The 22345-nt window shown below is 36.9% G+C and overlaps 1 protein-coding gene and 1 long non-coding RNA gene across 2 annotated transcripts in view; one reads left to right on the plus strand and one right to left on the minus strand.

Moving 5' to 3' along the window:
* Window positions 1-10108, plus strand: part of RSF1 (remodeling and spacing factor 1) — a 119491-nt gene extending 109383 nt beyond the window's left edge. The window contains exons 13-16 of the mRNA XM_006213645.4: window positions 556-763; window positions 2364-2584; window positions 4594-4782; window positions 7549-10108. Coding sequence (XP_006213707.2) covers window positions 556-763; window positions 2364-2584; window positions 4594-4782; window positions 7549-8120 — 1190 coding nt within the window. The 3' untranslated portion in view covers window positions 8121-10108. The remainder of the gene's footprint in view (window positions 1-555; window positions 764-2363; window positions 2585-4593; window positions 4783-7548) is intronic.
* LOC140698675 (uncharacterized) lies at window positions 3974-22310 on the minus strand. The gene is made up of 2 exons (XR_012076501.1): window positions 22170-22310; window positions 3974-4305 (listed from the first exon to the last, which is right to left on the minus strand). It is a non-coding gene; the product is annotated as an uncharacterized lncRNA (long non-coding RNA).
* Between the last annotated feature and the right edge of the window lie 35 nt (window positions 22311-22345).

Consider the following 22345-nt stretch of genomic DNA (forward strand, 5'->3'; position numbering starts at 1 on the left):
AGCTTTTCCAGACATGTATGCCTTATTTACATCTTTACTGCTGAATTCTCACTTTTTCTATCCTGCAAACAAAGTTTAAAAAAAAAAATGGATTGGCCTCTTTGTAAAGCCGTCTCCAAAAGACAGCTTTCAAGAAGAGATTCTTGAGTGACTGCTAATAGGTATGAGGTTCCTTTTTGGGATGATGAAAGGGCTCTGGAATTGGTGGTGACGGTTGCACAACTTTGTGACTATACTAAAAACCTCTGAATTATATACTTTAAAAGGGTGAATATCATGGTATGTGAATTGTATTAAAATATTTTTTAAAAGAAGTTCTCCTCACAGTGAACTTCTATTTAGTAGGGTAAACCTCTACTTGAGAACTCCGTCAGCTAAAGTTGTGAGAAAATTGCATATTTGTAGGAAGAAATGAAGAAATCCAAAGAAAAGCTATTAAGCATGATTAAGTACAATATGTAAATATTAAAGGGAAGCTTTTAATAAATACACAGTTGTCTTTCTCTCTCCTTCCCTCTCTTTCCGTCACCCCCACCCTCCTGCCCCTAAACTCAGGTGTTGGCCGAGGAAAAGATATCTCCACCATTACAGGCCACCGTGGAAAAGACATCTCTACTATTTTGGATGAAGAGAGGAAAGAAAATAAACGGCCCCAGAGGGCAGCTGCTGCTCGCCGGAAGAAACGCCGGCGACTAAATGACCTGGACAGTGACAGTAACCTGGATGAAGAAGAGAGTGAGGATGAATTCAAGATCAGTGATGGGTATGTGGTCTGTCAGTAGAACCTGTTCCCTAGATCCAGGCTTGAACAGGGCTGGTAGAGAAGCTTGGCCCTGCTGTGATGGGGCTCTTGTTCTTTACGTACAGAGGCAATCTCTTTATTGTCCGGATATTAAAACAGATTCAAGGATGCTGATTTTTGTTCTTTTTAGATTAAAACAAAGTAGGTTGTTTATTTAATATTCAAGATTGTATTTAAATTTCATGAACTGTAATTGAGCATTCATTTGTTGTGTACCTCTGTGCCCTCTGTGCCACCTTCTGCCACCATGACCATGAGAGGTTCCCAGTCAAATATGAAAAATGGACAAGAACAAGTAACTAGAAACTGTTCTCTGGTGACCACAGGGGTTTGCGCTGGGGCAGGTAATTCAGTATGCATGATCAGAAAAGTCTTCCCTGCACAGCAGCTATCGAAACAATACTGCAGTTTCTCCTCTCACATTGTTAATGGAGGAAACGTTTAAACCACAAAAAATCATTCTGCATTATTGCTACTAAAATACAGGTAAAGCATGAGTCAGGGTATGTATAAATAAATACATACTAACTTTTAAATATATATAAATAAGTACATATAAATTTAAAAAAATAAGTCGGTATGGAGGAGAGTCAGATCAATCTAGGAAGGTCAAGGAAAGCCTCAGAGTGGAAATAAAGCTTGATCTGCAATTTGAAGAATGAATTGAACAGATTGAATTTGGGATTAGAAGCATTATGAGGAAAGAAAGTATTCTAAGCTGAAAAGTCATGTATCCAAGGCAGCAAGGCATAAAAATATTATGGGATATTTAGGAAACTCCTGGTGTGTCAGCAAGAATGGAGGAGAAAGCAGAGAGTGCCCTGCGGGAGATGTGGCCAGGACATAAAAAGAAACCAGATGATGGAGTGTTTTGTTTGTCATGCATAGGAATTTGGACTCTATCCTGAAGATGATGAAAACCCACTAAAGGGTTTTTAAACACCAGACTAATAGGAGTTTTATGTTTCAGAAGGATTCATCCTGGCATTCATTGGGAGGATATGTTGAGGGGAAATGAGTCTAGAGATTAGAGAGACTTCAAGGAATTGCTGTAGTAGTTGAGATGGGAGATGAGAGCCTGAACAGAGAAGAGGGACGGGTTTGAGACATTGTCTGTAAGAAGTAGACTTAGGAGGAATTAGTAATTGATCAGATGTGAGAAAGAGAGAAATCAGGATAAATACCAAGTTTCTCCTTTGAGTTACTGGATCGGTGTTGGTACCAAATACCAGCTTAGGGAAAAGAAGAGAGGTAGTTTAGGAAATAATGAGTTTGCATTGGGGCATGTTGAATTTAAAGTACATGGGGAATATCTCAAGAGGCCAAAGCAATTTATATACAAAAATAAACATCAGTTCATCTTCATAACTGCTTAAAAAAGGATAGGTAGCAAAACATCTCTTCATTTTATTAACAGGGAAATTGATACAATTATTTAGATATTTTACATCAGACATTGTGTAATGATTCACTGGACTTGTTCAAAATTGAACTCAGAACTCAAACATGGGTTTATGGTTTTAAGTGTACTATTATAATTCATCTGGTTTCTCTTGGACAGATCTCAAGATGAGTTTGTTGTATCTGATGAGAACCCAGATGAAAGTGAAGAAGACCCGCCATCTAATGATGACAGCGACACTGATTTCTGTAGCCGGAGACTAAGGCGACATCCCTCCCGGCCAATGAGGCAGAGCAGGCGTTTGCGGAGAAAGACCCCAAAGAAAAAGTACTCTGATGATGACGAAGAGGAGGAGTCTGAGGAGAATAGTAGAGACTCTGGTAAAAATAATTTGTGTCCACATCTCACCAAGTCAATAAATTTTTATGATTTCCGGAGTTAAGATTTCTTAAATTTCCATTTAGTTGTAATACAGGCTTTCTGATAAATACATTGAGTTCTATTCTTACAGTTCACCACCGACTAAATCTTTCATGTAAGATATATAAATGGATATGTTAACTTCATACCAAGTTCATTAAGGATTGTGATGAATCCTTTTGATGCCAGGTGTTTCCATGCCTAGATTTTACCTTCACAGTGTTTTTTGGGAATCATTCTTAATAAGCTGAGAACATTTTTCTCAGATGTCACCAGTTATTTCTATCATGATCAGTGATTTGTTAGTTTTCATAAATTAGCAGTGGTTGATGTTACTGTAACTAAATCAGTAGTGAGAAGCACAGATACGGGTGCTCCATGGAACTGGCAGGCAGGCAGCTGTCGTCTTGCTGAGGAGTATTACATCCCTAACTCAGGCCAGGCTTACAGAGTTTTTTTGTTTTTTTATTTAGCTTTTTTCCTAAACCTTTTGAGTAAGTAGAGACATCATGCCCCTTCATCAGTGATTATTTCCTAAGAACAAGGACATTTTCTTACATAACCATAGTCCAGTATCAAAATCAAGAAATTTTAACACTAATAAAATACTACTATCTAATCAGCAGTATACAATCAAATTTCATCAGGTATCCCAATTTTATCTTTCATATAATTATTTTCCCTAGTCCAGCATCCAGTTTAGGATTACACATTGCATTTATTCATGTCTCTTTAGTCTCCTTTAATCTGGAATATTCCTCAAACTTTGTCTTTTTTGACCTTAGCATTTTTGAAGAATACATACTCCTTATTTTGTAAAAATGTACCTCAATTTGGGTTTTTCTTTTTCCTTATGGTTATTAGATTGAGGTTTTTGGCAAGAATATCCCAGAGCTAATGTATGTCCTCTAGGTCTCTCTTTCTTATTTTCCCTTTGTAATTAATAAGTAATTCGTGGGAAGTTATTTTGAGACTGTAAATATCCTATTCCTTATCAGATGTTTCTCCCACTAGTTTTAGCATTCATTGATGATGTTCTAACTCCATCATTCCTTTTATACTTACACTTATTACATGGTGTTCTGTGAGGAAGCACTTTCTCTTCTCCCCTATCTATGTATTTATTTCTTTGTATCAGTATGGACTTATGGATTCTTATTTCAGTCGGTGGATATAATATGTTACCATCACTATTTAGACTCAATTTGTCCTATATTTGGCCAGTGGGAACCCCCATTAACTTTTGGCTAGCCGTTTTGTAGTACTTGAAATCCATTAGAAAACAAAGTAGGATATGATGATTCATTAGAATTTGTCAGCACTCCTGAAAAGCTGCTCTGACACAGTGCCATAGTCTGACTCTGGTTTATTGATCGGAGATGACATGACAAGAACAGTACTGTTAGCAGCACTTTGAGAGTTACAGTAGCCCTGTGTGCCACAATGAGCAGATTTTAATTCCATATGGAAAAAAGCCAAAAATACAACTCCAGTTCTATACTTCTCTGAAACGGGCTCATCAAATTTCTGTGGTTAGAGAGTTTAACCTCTGTGGTACATTGTGAAGCGATGACCATAACCGAACATCCACGTACATAGAGCAGCAGATTATCATGAGGCAGAACAGTAACTACCTCCCAGGAAGAGCAGTGGTGGCAGCCATGCAGCCAACTGGGGAGCTCTAGGTTGAATGAGATAAAGGATTATGTTAAACATCTTTTAATCTTGGGGATTGACTGCTAACAGGATACATTTGTGAGGTTTGGCATTAAAGCCCTAGATTTACTCATATTATTGAACAATTAAAGATTTATGAAAGTTACTATTCACTTAAAAGTTACTATGATTGAACTCTGCTTAGTAGCTTTACATTTTTTTAACCTAGGTTAACTACATTTCTATTTAGTGGAATTAAAATTTGTACTTGACTTCTTTTTCCTCCCCTCGCCCCCTTTTTTTTTTTTAACAGAAAGTGACTTTAGTGATGATTTTAGTGATGATTTTGTAGAAACTCGACGAAGGCGGTCAAGGAGGAACCAGAAAAGACAAATTAACTACAAAGAAGATTCAGAAAGTGATGGTTCCCAGAAGAGCTTACGACGTGGTAAAGAAATCAGACGAGTTCACAAACGTAGGCTTTCCAGCTCAGAGAGTGAAGGTAAGGAATAGCTCTCCAATTGAGTAGAAGTTTGGACAAGGCAAAAGTAGAAGTTCTAACGTGAGCTCCAGATTGTGATTCTGTACCATTTCTTAGGAATTTAATAACCATAATATCTTTGAGATAAAACTCATTATTTTATGCCTGATCACTATTACAGTTTAAATAACTGATACTTGATAAGATACTAATTTTTAAGGTCTTCTTTGTAATAGTTCTTCATTGAAACTAGAAGAATGTCAGAAAGTTGTGATCTGAACAAGATTTCTTTCACTTTCTTATTATTGGTGGCCTCATTTTGAAATAATGTCCTATGCCTTGAATAGCCAAACAGTTTCATACCAAAGGTGCCTACTGTCTCTCTCCACCTTGACAGTGAGCTTCTGTTGGTTAACTGTTTTATTTCCTAATAACTTTAACTGTGTCCCAAACCAGAAGTGCAGGAAAAGTTCTGAAGTGTGAATTTGTGATATTCATTTAGTCTTTGTAGTTATTCCAGAGTTCTTCCCAAGTTTATTTTAAATGATTCTAACCCTCACCTTCCCCTCTTTCTTTTTTATATATTTAATTCTCCATTGTTTATGACCTGTTTTGAAGATTATTTGCATTCATAGATCCTTGTCAATTAAGTTTGAGCCCAAGCCAGGAGAGAAAGGGGAAAAAAATGTTTGGATGTGGGAGGCTAAAGACGGGAGGTGAGCATCTGGTTGAATTTGTATTTCTCTTCATGTGTCATTAAAGACAGACATAAATTTGTTAATTAACCTATTAAAAACAAATACTTACTGAACTTGTCACTGTCCTAGGCACTGGAAATAGAACATTGAACAAAATAGCCAAAAACATATAACTCCCTCATGTAACTCTTATTTTAGTTTGGGGAAGAGAGGTAATAAACATGATAAGTAGAATATCTGATATTTTAGGTGGAGATAAAAGCTGTGGAGAAAAATAAAGTAGAAAGGAGGGTTGAGAGAGTAGTTGGAATTTCAGGTAGAGTACCAAAGGAATGCCTTACTAAGAAGACAACATTTGAGTAAAGACCTGAAAAAAAGTGTTGAGTACATCATACATTTATCTGAAAGAAGGATGGATACAGGCAGATGGAACAACACATGTGAAGGCCTTGAAGAAAGTTTGTGCCTGACATGTTCAGGGGACAGAAAGGAAACCAGGGTCGTTGGAGGGGAATGAGTGAGGAGAAGAATAGTATAGGATGAAGTGGAAAGGTCAACAGGGCCGGGTCATGTAGAGCGGTTGTCAGCAAGCTGTTTGTGTAAATAAGGATTTTGTGAATCGAGTTTTATTGGAACACAGCCACACCCACTATTTTACATATTATCTGGGCTGCTTTCACACGGAGTTGAGTAGTTATAACAGAGACTGCAGGGCCCGCCCTTTACCAAAAGAAATATCCAGCCCCTGTTGAGGAGCAGCGTTGTCCAGCTGAACTTCTGCAGTGATGGAAATGTTCTCTATCTGTGCTGTTGAGTAAAGTGGCTACCTGCATATGACTGTTGAGCACTTGAAATATGGCTAGTGTGACAGGAACAGAATTTTTAATTTTTATTTAATTTTAGTTAATTTAAATTTAACATAACCACATGGGATTAGTAGCTACCATATTGGGTAGTGCAGTAGGCCATTGAATAGACTTTGGATTTTATTCTGTGTGAGATGAGAAATATTTGAAGGATTTTGAGTGATATGATCTGACTTATGTTTTATTTGCTATGGGAGCTGTGTAATGAGTAACTTGAAGAGGACAGGGAGAGAGTCTAGGAGACTAGTTGGGAGGCTATTGGAATAGGCGAGGTGAGCAATGATGGTGAGACTAGAGCAGTAGCAGAAGAGGAGTGAAAAGCAGTCAAATTATGGATATATTTTGAAGGTAGACCCAAAGGATTTACTGCCGGGTTAGATGTGAGAAAGAAGGGAATCACAGGGGTGGTATAGCTGAGTGATAGAGGATGTGTTTGGCATTCACAAGGTCCTGGATTCAATTCCCAGGGCCTCTGTTAAGGGAAGCAAAATTTAAAACAATTTAAAAAAAAAAGAAAGAAGGGAATCAGGGATGACTGAGCAGTTGGAAGAAGAGAGTTGCCAGTAGCTAAGCTGGTCTCTACCAGAATAGCACAGGTTTCAGGAGGAAGTTTAGGAGATCATTAGGGTTGAGTTAGTTACCTCTTTAGAAATCCAGGCATAGATGTTAAGTAGACAGTTTGATACATGAGTCTGGAACTTAGAGATTGGTTGCCTCAAACAAATGGGAGAGTCATCAGCATGCAGATGGTATGCAAAACCATGAAACTAGGTGAGATCCCCTAGATGTAAGTATAGACAAAGAAGAGGAGACATTTAAGGACTACCAAGGACATTTAACAATACGGGGTGAGAGTTAGTGCAGTTTTTCACATATCTGGAGTTGCGTGCCCAGTTTGAATCTTTCCTTACCAGTATGTCTGCATGACTGTCTAATTTGAGGGCTAAAGGGAAGGAGTGTCTTAGTTTGTGACCATCCTATAATCATTTAATTCAAGATTCTGCTCTTTCTTAAAATCGTAGGTGAAGTACACTGTGAATCATATTGGGCATTGTTGTGGGACTGAGAGGAGAGAGAAATCAGGCCAGTCATTGAAGGAAAATATGTATATACAAGCAAGTCTGAAAGCAGGACATGGGGTGAATATGGGAGGAAAAGGTTCCTTTACTTAAATCTGTCAGTGGTTAACTGTGCCAATGGCTTAAATGTGCTGTTTATTCTAGAGAGCTATATGTCCAAGAACTCTGAAGATGATGAGCTAGCTAAAGAATCAAAGCGGTCAGTTCGAAAGCGGGGTCGAAGCACAGATGAGTATTCAGAAGCAGATGAGGAGGAGGAAGAGGAAGGTAAACCATCCCGAAAACGGCTACACCGGATCGAGACAGATGAAGAGGAGAGTTGTGACAATGCTCATGGAGATGCAGATCAGCCTGCCCATGACAGCCAGCCCAGGGTCCTGCCTTCAGAACAGGAGAGCACGAAGAAGCCCTATCGGATAGACAGTGATGAGGAAGAAGACTTTGAAAATGTAGGCAAGGTGGGGAGCCCCTTGGACTATAGCTTAGTGGACTTACCTTCCACCAATGGACAGAGTCCTGGCAAAGCTATTGAGAACTTGATTGGCAAGCCGACTGAGAAGCCTCAGACCCCCAAGGACAACAGCACAGCCAGTGCAAGCCTGGCCCCCAATGGGACAAGTGGTGGGCAGGAGGCAGGGGCACCAGAAGAGGAGGAGGATGAGCTTTTGAGAGTGACTGACCTTGTTGATTATGTCTGTAACAGTGAACAGTTGTAAGACTTTTTTTCCATTTTTGTGCTAATTTATTCCACGGTAGCTCACACCAGCGGGCCAGTTATTAAAAGCTGTTTTATTTTTCCTAGAAAACTCCACTACAGAATGACTTTTTAGAAGAAAAATTTCAACAAACCCTGAAGTCTTTCTGTGAAGTGACCAGTTTTGAACTTTGAAGATAAATAATTGCTGTAAATTCCTTTTGATTTTCTTTTTCCAAGTTCATGGTCCTTGGTAATTTCATTCATGGGAAAAAAAATCTTATTATAACAACAAAGATTTGTATATTTTTGACTTTATATTTCCTGAGCTCTCCTGACTTTGTGGAAAGGGTGGATAAGAATGCATTCCGAATCTGTGAGGGCCCAAAACAGAATTAGGGGTGGGAGAAAGCACTTGTGCTTTAGCTTTTTCATATTAAATATATATTATATTTAAACATTCATGACATAGATGATGATTAACAGACTGTTTAAAAGTTCAAGTCTGTATTGTTGCATATTGAGAACTGTAGATAACATCATACATAAGTCATTTAGTAACAGCATTCATGAAATCAACTTGTTTACTACTGGAGATAACCACACTTAATAAAGAAGAGACCAAGAAAATTCCATCATAAAAAACTCTAACCTAAGTTTCTGTTATAGCAGAGTTTCTTGTTTTAAAAAAAGAAAATCATCTGAAAAGCATTTGTAGAGTAAAATGTATAATGAAGCTTTGACAACCAGATTGTGCTAGCAACAAATTTTTTAAAACAGCTTTATCCAGTGGTGATGAGGTGGCCTTTATTTAATATGTTATCATGGAGAGTTATTCATGAAATGAGTGTGGTCTTTCTTAAGGCCCAGGTGGACTATAAACTTTGCAGATAGTGTAACTCTTGTCTTCTGGCCACTTAATATTTAAATATCTGAAATACCATTTAAAAAGAAGTACATCTGTACAAAACATGTGAAGAGATGGATGTGAAGCTGACAACGGTATTTTAGCACATTTGAAGAAGGGGAAAGGATTTTCAGGTGAATTTTAACTGGTCTATTCTTGCCCTTAGTATCTACTTCAAATTGAAGTCTACAAACAAAGCAGTTCCTTTGGGAGGTTTTCAGTTTGAGTTTTAGCATGTGTGTGTGTATATGTGTGTGTGTATGTGTGTGTGCTGGAATTTCCTATCTGCCTGGATATATTAGCAGGGTTTGAATGTAGTTTTGGCCTTTGGCCATTAGACTTCTATTAAAATTCATTAATAGTCACATGACCAACATAGAGTTGATTGAAAACCACCAATATACTTAATAGGCATGACATCCATTTCAAACATCTCAACACTTTGAAGATTAACCCTTTGTTTCAAGAAAAAGGGGTTTGTAACTAACTAAATATCTAACATGTAATTGACACTAAAATATGAACTTTGTCTTATTTAGTTTCTGTTACAGCTGTAAAATTTCAGGCAGAGCCATAAATAACATTGTATAAAGTGTAGCACTTGTGATTAAACCTTGCCTGTCAAATTCCGAAACCTTCAGCCGTTACTTCTGTGAATACTTTTGCCCTGGGATTGGGTTTTCTGTTCCAGTGTTGTGTCTGTTGCCGGCAATGGACACACCATATCTGCTGCTGGCCCAAGGAACTTCATTAATTTTCCTTTCCAAATTAAGCATTGTATGTGCTAGTCAGTGTATAGTAAAGCACTTCTCTTTTTTATTATTAAAAAGCTGGCATTAGACTTGCATTATAAATACCTCTCCAGAAACTTTATACTCCTCTTTTCCTTCCTCAACAGGTGTTGCCCTTAAATCTTATCTTTTGCCTTGAAAGTTTATAGCTGTTGTTTTTCAGCTGTTGGTTCTTCTGTTTGTTTTGTTTTGTTTCACTTTAGTTCTGTAGTACCTGCCCATTAATATTTTTGCTTTGATTCTAGCAATGTATATGTATCTGTATAAAAAAATAAAATAATGAAAGCAGCCTAAAAATAGGATGCACCAATAGCATGCGGTTCCAAGCAAGTTGTGACTTTTATTTTGAGACAATGTTCCACTGGAAGGGAGGGGAAGGGCTTATATTGACAGACAGTAAGCAGGGCTATGTAAGGAGCCACATTCACTTGCCAGGCCTGCTTTCTGGCTAGGTTTCTTTCATTTATTTGAAAGAATTTGGAATATTAGCCTTTCTAAGTATCTAAAACAGGCAGGCTATAGAAGGATTCCTATTAATAATGCAAGGTAAGTGGTTAGAATGTGCAGGTGGCCTATCCTGCCCCAGTCTCCCTCTACCATTTTAGTCCTGCAACTGGGTAAAGCCACTACCATGTAGAAACACCCATGTACCCTGTCTCTACCTCTGGACACACCAGCTTCTGCTTCAGTGTATTACTTCTCTTCAGTTAAGTAAGTGACAAGAAATATTAAATCGATAGATTATTTCTTTTACAGGATGCCTAATGTGAAATAAGGAGTTCTTTTTACCCTTCCGCTATAGAGAACAAAAGGTAATTTTTATCACAGTAAAGACTGAATATTCCATTTAGCAAATGTCCCACTGACATGGGTTATGATACCACTTTTGCTGCCTGTTATTTACCAAACTTGAACTGTGAGTATGAACTTGATAGTGTCTCCCTTCTCATTCCTTTACATTGTCATTAAACCAGTTAACTATGTTTCATCTACAAAGAGTGCAATCCAAGCACCTGATACTTAATAAATTATTATTATGCAGATAGATTAATTATGGCTGATAAAACAGTTCCAAAACAGCTCTGCTGCTTGCTGTTTAGATTCAGCCCCTGAAAGAGTTTGTGTTTGCTGAAATACTAATTCTGATCATGCTTTGAAGAAGTTGAAAAGGAACAAAAATTAGGGAAAAGTGAATGTTCTTTATCCAAAGACATAATTCAGTCACTAGGAACTGGACAGAGTATAGGAAAGCAGCGATTCATCTAGAGTTTAGAACACAGATCCTAGCTGTTAGAGCACTCACCTTGGATTCAGGCTCACTGTACCTGCTATATAACAGAGCCCTTTAATACTTTAAATCCCCTTTTTGGAAATACAAATTGGATTCCCAATATCCAACACCACAGTCTATAGCAGATGTATTAAGGGGAGATGTAGTTTAGTACTCAGAATATTTAGTTTGCAGTTTCTGTAAAGGTTTGAAGACTAGCCAAATTTTCACAAAGCAGAAACTTTGAATTAAGATACATGAAAAGAACTCAAACTGAAAATACACATTTTGGTTTTGTATATTTGTGCTAATGAAATAGTGTTTCGTGTAAATGTTTTCTGTTGTTGGCACATTTCTAGGAAATGATGGCAGAGATATTTTCAAGAATATAGTTGATATATTGAGGTTGGTTTTCCTCGGCACATCTTTTTCCAGTTGGTCAAGGTTGCAGATTTTGAGAATAAATAGGAATTTCATTTAGAATAAATTTATTTCTACTGATAATTTTTTAAAACAACCTACCAAAGAACCAAGGACTTCAAATTCTAAGACACTGAAACATTTTAAACAAATTAATTTTAACAGGATATTACAAACTCCAATTTTTACTTTTCAGTTGATAGAAGCCATCCTGTAACATGCATTTGGGCATATATTAAGAAAAATATAGGCATTTACTTACTTAGAGTTTAAAATGGTGTGGAAATGTTAGCTATTTTTACGTGGGATTGATGGAATTTCCTTTGTTACAAGGAATGCCTTTTTAGCTTATGTTTGTGGAGACAAGAGATGTTAACCATTGACTAGTTTGTTCTACTGTACAATTGAAAGGAACCTAATGAAGCTACAAGTTTGATACTCAGAAAAAGTTGTGAACTCTGCCCTTCACCAACACAGTGGAGCAGGTCCCTGATTCACAGCATTTCCTCACAGATAGAGTACAACTTTTTAAAGACCCTGATCTTTTTTTAGATGGAATGAACATAATATATGTATGTATATATACAAAAATTAATATATATATACATACTTTAGATGTTAGAAGAAATAAAAGTGAACCCTTTGAAATTATCATTTGACATTATAAAAAAGACATAATTGTAACTGATAAGAAATTATGAACATTATTTAATTACAGAAAGCCTAGAGAAAAATAGTGAAGTTCCTCTTCTTGGTTTGACATCCTAAAAATATATTTTCTGGTTCTCCCACGAAGCAAGAATGCCAAGACTGTATACCTTCTGTATCTACCTAGTCCTCTGCTTAATACCTGTTATTAAACTTACTTAGAATAAAATCCATTCCTATTTTATCCACACAAAGGTACCCTATGTGTACCTTTAAACCTACCTTGAAAGTGGCAAGCTAACTGCTGATTTACATTGTCTTTATACCAGTCCTGAAAGACAAGACCCTTTGCTATCAATGTATTTAAACTGAGTTATCGTGTTATGTGTATACTTAATAATTTGTTTTCAAAATACTTCACTCTTAAATTATCATTAACATTTTTGAGTGCCAAGAATTGCTAATTAACTATGTGACATATATTGAAGATAGCCACTCCCCAGCAAGCAAGCAGTCATAAGCCAAAATGCAGTGTGCTCAGTATATAACTACTCTAAAAGGTACACTGAACATTGCTTTTTTTATTCATATAAACCCTCTCAGAAATTGGTTAGAATATGATTCCATTAGTGAATTTTTTTCAATTTGGTCATGTAAGCTCAATTTTTTTTTTCATTTTATATTTATACCATTTCGCTCTGGGAAATGCTGCAAACCCAATTCTGGCACATTGTAGTGATTTCAGTTAATAAAGATTTTTATTTTAATAACTAAGGTGTCTGTCCTATGCATAAGTTATATGAGAGGGCATAACAAGTTATTAGACAAGTAGAAATCTATTAATTAAGCTCCTTAGACATTATGAGAAAAGACATTTTTAAAGGAACTACATTTGTGTTTTTTGCCAAACCGGTACAAGCTAGAAAATGCACTAAGGACTGAGTGATCTGCCTTGTTCATTTTGCCACTGGATGATGTAAGTTAAGAATGGAATTGTTAACCCTAACTATATATTTTCTTGACTTTCATCAGTTTCTAAAGAAATCTAATTTAAGTGTTTGGGGTTTGTTTGACCTGTATTTATTGAGTTCTGGTCATAGACCAGGAGCTAGCTGCATGTTATGCTTATGGATGGCCAGAACACAGTCATTGGGAAACTTAATGGCTCAAGACCTTCTGAATCATTTAACTTATTTTGTATGTTGCAAAAAAAAAAGTTTATTTTGCTTGAGAGTCACATTTTTTATAACTGTACAGCTTTTAAGGGATGGGAGGTGGAAAAGTACCCTAAAATAGGATGTAGATTTTTACAATTGTGTTTATGCTAGAACATCTACAGGTGCATTATGTAATTAAACCTAAAATTGTTAAAAATTTTGTGCCATGGTCTTTTTCATTCTCCTGCCCCTTAACAGAGTTGGTGCATGTCAATACTGCTATATGGAGAAGCCTTGAAATTAGGCTAACCACCCTGTTCTCAGAGCTTTAAGATCATTGCTTGAAAATTACACACACAAACACACACACACAACACGAATATACAAACATGTAGACACACATACACACACAGATCTAATTAAATTAGTGTAAATGGAGTTTCGACTTTGGAACAGCTATAATAGCCTAAATTTGGCAGTTAGCAGCATATTCTTAGAGTGTGATTTTCGCGATGCCTAACTAGGGTATTCTCAGTATTGGTCTGGTTTTTGTTCTCTTATCAAAGTAGTTTCTTGATCTGCATTGTAGCTTGCCCAAACCTGCCAGGAGGTTTTGTATACCCCTGAAGGGAGTGTTGTGTGCTAGGATAGGGGCTGGGGTGGGACAAAGCTTAGTTTCTTTTTAATCTATAAAAGAAGGAAAAACTAGAATTGTTCAGGTTGGTTCTTGTAGACTTAATTCAGTAGACTTAATTCCACAGGATTATTTGCTGGAGGCATGGCAGGAAGGGATTTCTGATTCAAATTCCAATTCCCTTCTTAATTGATAAAAAGTATTTTGCAGTCTTGTAGAGTCGCCTATTCTAGCAGTCTCTTTACATAGCACATTTTACCATGTTATACTGACACCTTTGTTTAAATGCCAGTACTTTCTGTTATCTGATAATTTACATTCTAATTTCTTACCTTTGTAGCACAAGTATATTCTTGTAAAGAAGTAAATTCATAACTTGTACCTAAGTTACCTTTATCTATTGTCAGTTAATGTGGGATGTCAGTTTCTTTCTGTCCTCATCCATTCAGAGGTGAAGCCTGGGAATCACGAATTTCCAGGCAAAGAGTACAAATTCCAGGTAAGAATTTGTAGATGGTATATGTTAGACTTTCATTTTAATTTTACAGTAATAGTAGGCTAGGATCCAGGGAGTGTTTGATCAGAATGCCTCTTGGATTTTCATACATGCTTATATGAAATGCTTTATTTTCCTATGCATAAAAAAATTATTCCTGGAATAGGTTCTCAGAATGCTTTATTTTGTTTCTAGGAGATGAGAGCTAAAGCAGAAGCTCCAAGATTAGCATAAAACTCGAGGTAATAAGGAATGTGATGTTAGTCAAACAGGAGAAGCTGGCATGCTCTCTGCCACATATAATGTACCGCATGTGTGAGGGGGGGAAGAGATTTGAAAACTGGAAATGTGATTCCAATAATGCACAAAGTAAATTTTGTGCATAAAAAATATGGGAATTCCTGGTAGCTTAAAGCTTCAGGGATTAACTGCAGTGTATGAACACCTAGTGTGTTAGAATTGCAGTGCATAGTTGTTTAAATAAAATATTCCTTGTAAGTGATGACCAAAATATGTTGTGGCTCGTGCCAATATTTTTGTTAATGAAATGTTCAGTGTCTCACTACAGTCTGATCAGAACTCTTGGTGTTATAAGACCGGCCTAAAGCTGTTTTATGGCTGTTGGCCTAACTGTGTAACTTTTTTCTTTCAAAATGTTTTATTATAATACTTATGTCATTTCTTTCACGTAATATATGTCAATTGTCATAATAAAAAAAATTAAATAATTTGATGTATTTAGCATGATGTGTTTGCAAACTTAGTTTATTTTCAACTCTGTGGCACACAGAAAGTTAAGAATTTTCTATAACAGCTGATGAAAGTTGAAAATTTTTACCACCCCAGAAATAGATACTACCTAGAAAGTAGATTTGCAAGTGCGTCACTTTCCCCAAAAATAATTTTTAAGGCTGTTTGCCATGGATGTGAATTATAGACATTAGAAAGCTATTCTTGAGTTCTATCTTTGGCCTCTGGAGAATTGACATATTAAAGAGGCCTTGGACTTGTTCTGTGTCACCCTGTGGGAGCACAGAACTAGACCAGAGGGCAGAAGCCATAAAGCAAAAGCTCTCCGTTTATTCTATGGAAATTCTTTTTTACAGAATTCTCTAACAATAACCGTAGGTGTGAATTCTCACCACTAGGGGATGTTTGGGTGTAGATGGAACTGCCATTTGGCAGGAGTATAATCAACACATTTAAAAAGGGGTGAGACCAGATGACTTTTAAGGGGCCCTTTCAATCCTGAATATAATTCTCATCTACAAATGTTGATTTGATAGATTTTCCTTACTCTTGGAATACAGTAGGATTCATCGAGAAATCATTTTTTTCCCCAACAAACTAGTTCATCACTATATGCAATTCTGATTTAAAATATCAATAAACCACTTAGGTAAAGAACTTTGATGATCAGAATTTCACTTAATGGAGTGAAAACTGATCTATGCTGGCAAGAAATGACCAGCTACAATGCTTCTTAGTGATTTATTTGAAATGTTCACTTAAACAGAATTGGTCAAAGGGAGGTGAGATGCTGTTTTAGAAGCTAAGGGTGACAGTGCTATGGCAGCCTTGAGAGAGTTCAAAGGAGGCTTTTCTGGAGCTGCGAGTGGGGTCCAGAACATGACTGTCAGCCCACATCCCTTTCAGATTGAGACCAGAGGATGTAAAATAGTTACTTTCTTTCAAAAACTGCCAATTGGTTCACTATACTGTGATCATTTAGTAGTGGTAGAATTATAAAAAGTAATGAAAATACTCTACTGAAACTAAGTTAAATGTTGGGTGAGGTGAATGCTTGTGTCATTGGGATTCTTTAATCACTTTGCATGAGCTCTTTATGATCCTAAAAGTCTAAAATGAGAAAGAGGAAGAACACTAAGAAAATGTGACTTGATGTTTGCAACATTAGTTTTGCACATAAAGTCATATCCCAAAAGCAAAGTTAACTAGGAACTTACTAGTTCATGGCGTAGGCCACCTATCGCTACCTTATTGTTCCTATTGCTCATTTCAGAGTCACTTTATTCACACTCAAGCATCTGTTCTTCTCTCCAGCCTCCAAGGAAGAGACATCACTCTGTTTTTGCCACATCCGCTCTGCCTGTGTCCTTGATCTGGCCCTTTTCTGCTGACTCCTTTGGGTCTTCCCATCCTAGTGATTTTTCTCTGATCTCCATCCCTTTATACTCTCTATATAAAGTTCTCCCTATCATGGAAGACAAGTATCATCCTGTCTCCCATTCAATCTGCCTCCCAATTATTTCTTACTTGCCCACCAGTCTTTAAAATAAATACATCATAGACATGTTAAACTATATTTGAAAATTCTCACTGAAATGTCAGACGTTCCTAGGAGAAACTCTAGGAAACTAGCAGGCTTCTTGGCAGCATACTTGAACTCCATCATTAAGAACAACTGTTACAGAAAACTGAAACTTACAATAGGGGAAATGGTCCTCCCTTTTCTCCGCACTTGTTTCATGTTTTTCGGTTGAAATGTCCATTTTATTTTCTCTTTGGCATTATTGCTTGCTGGTGGGATATCAGTAATTGCAGCATAAACTCATGCAACCAGATAGCTCTTAGTCTTAACATTTGGAGCCCAAAAATTAGAGAAAAGACTTTTAACAAGGATAGAACCTGATTAGAATATGTGCTGTCTCTAGTTTGAACAATGAAAGTTGATTTTTTGTATTTTAAGTCTAGCTTTTTAAAAAAAAAAAGTAAGGATGAATTTTGAGGGTAACTAGGGCTTACCAACATCAAAGAGAAGCAAGCTAATTCAATTCTAGGAAATCAAAATGGTGGCTTCAGATTCAGACTGACCAAGGAGGCCGTGCTGGAATTTACTGAGAGATACTACAGGCAGAATCAGGACAGGCCAAAGAGGCAAGGATGAAAGGCAGGGACCCACAACCAGAAAAGGCATCTCAGAAGGGAAGAGAAGGCTAGGAAACAGTCTTTAGGATGACTGTCCTCTCTGTGACACAGCCACTTCTAATAATCTGGATGTGCTTACGTACTGGTTTCCAAAATAAAAGTACTTGTAAATTTTATTTTACAATCTTTCTTCTTAGTTCTTAGATTGAGATGTAATTCACATGCTATAAAAGTCACCATTTTTAAGTGTGCAATTCAATGGTCCTTAGTATATTCACAAGGTTGTCATCACCTCCCAAAATAACCGCGTATTATTAGTAGTCACTTACCATCCCTCCCCTCCCCCGAGTCCTTGGCAACCACTAATCTACTTTCTGTCTGTAAGGATTTGCCTGTTCTGAGCATTTCATATAAATGGAATCATACAATATATGGCCTTTTGTGTCTGGCTTCTTTTATTTAGCATGTTTTCATGATCTCACCCATGTTTTAGCATAAATCATTCCCTTTTATGGATGAATAATATTCTACTCTATGGATATACAACATCTTGTTTATCCATTCATCAGTTGATAGATAGTCGGATTGCCCCCACTCTTGGGCTATTATGAATAATAAGCATTTGTGTACAAATTTTTGTGTGGACATAGGTTTTCAATTCTCTTTAGGACATACTTAGGAATGGAATTCCTGAATCACATGGTAACTCTGTGTTTCAAGTTTTAAGGAACTGCTGAACTGTTTTACACAGCATCAGCATCTTTTTACATTCCCACTAGCAATGCATGAAGTTTCCAATTTCTTCACATCAGTAACACTTATTGTTAGCCTTTTTTATTGTAACTATCACTATCCTAGTGGACTGTGAAGAGTTTTCTTACTGTGGTTTTGATTTGCATTTCCCTGCTGATTAATGATGTTGAACATCTTTTCATGTGCATATTGACCAGTAGTGTATCTTCTTTTCAAAAACATCTATTTAAATCCCTTGCCCATTTTTAAGTTGGGTTATTTGTCTTTTAATTGTTGAGTTTTAAATGTTCTTTATATATTCTGGATATGAGACCCTTACCAAATATATCATTTGCACATATTTTCTCCGATTCTGCAGGTTATTTTTTTTACTTTCTTGATGGTGTCCTGTGACACAAAGGTTTTTAATTTTGATGACATCCAACTTTTCTTTATTTTTGTGTGCTCACGCTTTAGATGTCTTATCTAAGAAACTGTTGCCTAATGCAATGTTACAAAGATTTATGTTTTATATTTTCATCTAAGAGTTTTATAAGTTTTTCTCTTAAGTTTAGATCTTTGATTCAGTCTGAATTTTTATATATGATGTGAGGTAAAAATCAAAATTCATTCTCTTGCTTGTGACTATCCAGTTGTATCAGCACCATTTACTGAAAAGACTATTCTTTGCCCTATTGAATTATATTGGAATCCTTGTCAAAATGCATTTGATCAAAAATGTATGAGTTTACATCTGGACTCTTGATTCTGCTGATCTATGTGTTTACTCTTATTCCAGTACTACACAGTCTTGATTATTGTAACTTTGTGATAAGTTTTGAAATCAGAAAGTTAGTCCTCCAATTTGGCTCTTCTGTTTTTTTTTAAGATTATTTTGACTATTCTAGTTACCATGAATTTTCATGTGAATTTTAGGTTTAGTATGCCAATTTCTGTCAAAAAAGCAATTGGAATTTTGATAGGGATTACATTTAATCTGCAGATTTTTGAGGGATTATTGGCTTCTTAACAATAGTCTTTTAATCAATGAACATGAGATATCTTTCCTTTTATTTTAGGTCTTTAATTTTTTCAATAATACTTTGTAGCTTTCTATGTAGTTTTTTTGTTAAATATATTTCTATGTATTTTATACATTTTGATGGTATTATAAGTGTAATTGTTTTCTTAATTTCATTTTTAGGTTGTTCATTGCTAGTGTATAGAAATGCAACTAATTTTTTTTACTTAGGAATAAACTTAACCAAACAGGTGAAAGACTTGTACACAGAAAACTACAAAATGTTGCTGAAAGTAATTAAAGAAGACAAAAACAGTAAGACATCCCAAGTTCATGGATTGAAAGATTTATTGTTAAAATGTCAATACTATACACTAAGGTGTGTTTATGGCAGAAATAAAAAAGTTAATCCTAAAACTCATATGAAATCTCAAGGGATCCTGAATAGCCTAAACAATCTTAAAAGGACAAAAGTTGGAGGACTCACACTTTTTGGTTTCAAAACTTACTACAAAGCTACAATAATCAGAACAGTGTAGTAAAAAGACATGTGGCATAAAATCAGACATATAGACCAATGGAATAAAATACAGAGTCTAGAAATAAACCCTCACATACATGGTCAAATGCTTTTCACAAGGCTGCCAAGGCCATCTGATGGGGAAATAGTCTTTTCAAAAATAGTGCTGGGAAAACTAGATATCCACATATAAAAGAATGAAGTTAGACCCTTAACCTACTGAGTTCTATGTCTTCCATTTTTTTTTCTCACCTAAATCACTGCCATCAGCCTACAGACTTGCTTTAATATCCCTTGTCATCCCTAAAATAATGGGTCTCTTTCCCTAAAGACTATGAGGTCTCTCAATTCACCAAACCAAGGCCAGTTTGGAGGCTTAGTTTAATTAAGAGATGACATGGCCTGAATGGGCAAAGTCCAGAGTTATAAGTTGAATTTATGATAGGTTGAGTAAGAGGTGCCTGTGGAATCCCAAGTGGAGATGTGTAGCAGGCTGCAGGATGTAAAAGTTTATATTTCATGGAAGAGTTCTGGGACGGATATAGATTTGGGAATCATCTGTACAGGGTAATTCAAACCATGAGCATGGACAAGCTGGCCAAGGCAAATGTAGAAGGAGAAGCACAGTGACTAATACTATTCAAGGTTCTTCCCCTCTCTTCTCTTTACTTAATGTATTAATTTCCTGTTGCTGTGTTTATCCCAAAACATAATGACTTAAAACAACAACTACTATCTCACAGTTTCTGTGGGTCACGAATCTGGGCACTGTTTAGCCAGGTGCCTCTGCCTCAAAGTCTCTCCCAGACCTGCAGTCAAGGTGCCAGCCAGGGCTGCAGGCATTTCAAGGCATATAGTACTACAAAGTTCATTAACAAATAACAATAAGATGAAAAATAAGCACATCCTACTTGTGGCTACACTCTAACTTCCACGGCTAGGTTAGAAGAGGCTGTGCAGCTTCTATTATTCTCTTTTGTGAGATGTTCGTACTCAACTAAACCCAGACACCATACTGTGAGGAAGCTCAGGCCACACCCGGATGCTAGGTAAAGGTGTTCCAGCTGATAGTTCCCACACAGGTCCCAAATGACAGCCACAATATGTCAAATGTGTCAGTAAGGAAGCCTTCGGCTCTTATGATCAATTTATTCCTGGTACATCCTCTCCACTTGTTCTCCTTTCAACTCCATCTCTCATCCTCAGGGTGTGGCCTTAAGAGTGCAAAGCAAGAGCATGATCTAGTAAGAATGGATTTATAAGAAGCCTAATTCTATTACCAAAGGCAGGAATATCTTTATAATCCTTTGTCTACTAGTTCTAAAGGTGGTAGTTTATAGTGAAAACACTGAACTTGGCAGTAAAAGGCAGGGATTTAATTTCTAGCTGAGTACTAGTAATGTAGCCTGCAGCAAATCACTTAATTTCTCTGATCTTCAGTTTTCTTATCTGTAAAGCGGGCATAGTTAACAGCCACCCTGCCTACATTACAGAACTACTGTAAAGATTAACGGAAAAAATGGGTGAGAAAAGCATTCTTTTAAAAAGTAAAAACACTATACAGGGGGAGGTTATAGCTCAGTGGTACAGTGCAAGTTTAGCATGCACGAGGGTCTTGGTTCAATCTCCAGTACTTCCATTAATAATTAAAGAAACCTAATTACACCCTCTCCAAAAATAGAATACTATACAAATGTGAGATGTATTAAGTGCCTACCACTTGTTACTTGTAGAGATAAGAAGCAGAAGAAATAAATCTTGCCTTCTTTGGATTCTTGGTGATAAGCCTCAGTTTGCTTTTACATTTGCTTAAATGCCTCCTCTGAGCCTGTCTAACCCTCCTCTTAACTATTCAGAAGATAGAAGTAGAACTACTCCACATGTTCCTTGTCCAGTCTCAACAGTCCTACAGTGCAGGTATGATTATACTCATTTTACAGGCAAGAAAAGTGGTGCCCAGAAGCTGACTTGGATTCCACTAGTAGGTCTCTCATGGCTTAATTCTTTTTGAGTTTAATGCCATAAGCCTCTCATCTGTAAAACTGGATCAGTAATAACTTCGCCATATAATTGTCATAAAGAAGAAATGAATAATAAGGGTAAAGTGCCTATGTTGCCTGGCACATAACACCCGGTTATCTATGGCTACTCTAACGATTAGTTTTAAAGTTTTTATTGCTCTTAATACTTTGCTCTTCAGTGCCTAACGAAGAAATAAAGAATTCCAAATTTGGTGATTAATTATTTTCCCTTCAGTGCCCCTTCTGCTTACTGACATAACCAGCTCTTCACTCAAAGTTAATTACCTCTTGCGCTCGTTTGCCTGAGACCGGGGGATACGTTGTTCGTGCACTAGGACGGTGTCAGGACCTAGACTTAAGTCTGAGACGTGGCTGTTAAATTTAGACTTGAACAGGCCGGGATGAGGTGGGCGCTGGTGAAAAGAGCGAAACCCAGTTAGGAGACCTCCTACCTGTAAATCAGTGTGGTCTCTATTTCCCGTGCATCCTCAGACAAGGGACTCCCTGTCTCACGGCTCCGTTTCCCCTTTTGTAGGAAAAGGAATTTATTATTTCTTGTGCTTACTCTCTCACAGGGTTGCTGTAATGACCCTGAAGCAGGATGCCGGGAAGAACGCTCCGTTATTCCAAGCCTGGAGCCTCAGAAATGGGAGGCAAAGGAGAAAGGGAGTCACGTGACAAACTCGTTCTCTCAGGCCTCTGAGAGCTTGCCCTAGAACGTCCCGTCTCTATGGTGATGGC

Source organism: Vicugna pacos, chromosome 10 (genome assembly GCF_048564905.1).
Source record: "Vicugna pacos chromosome 10, VicPac4, whole genome shotgun sequence".
NCBI lineage: Eukaryota > Metazoa > Chordata > Mammalia > Artiodactyla > Camelidae > Vicugna > Vicugna pacos.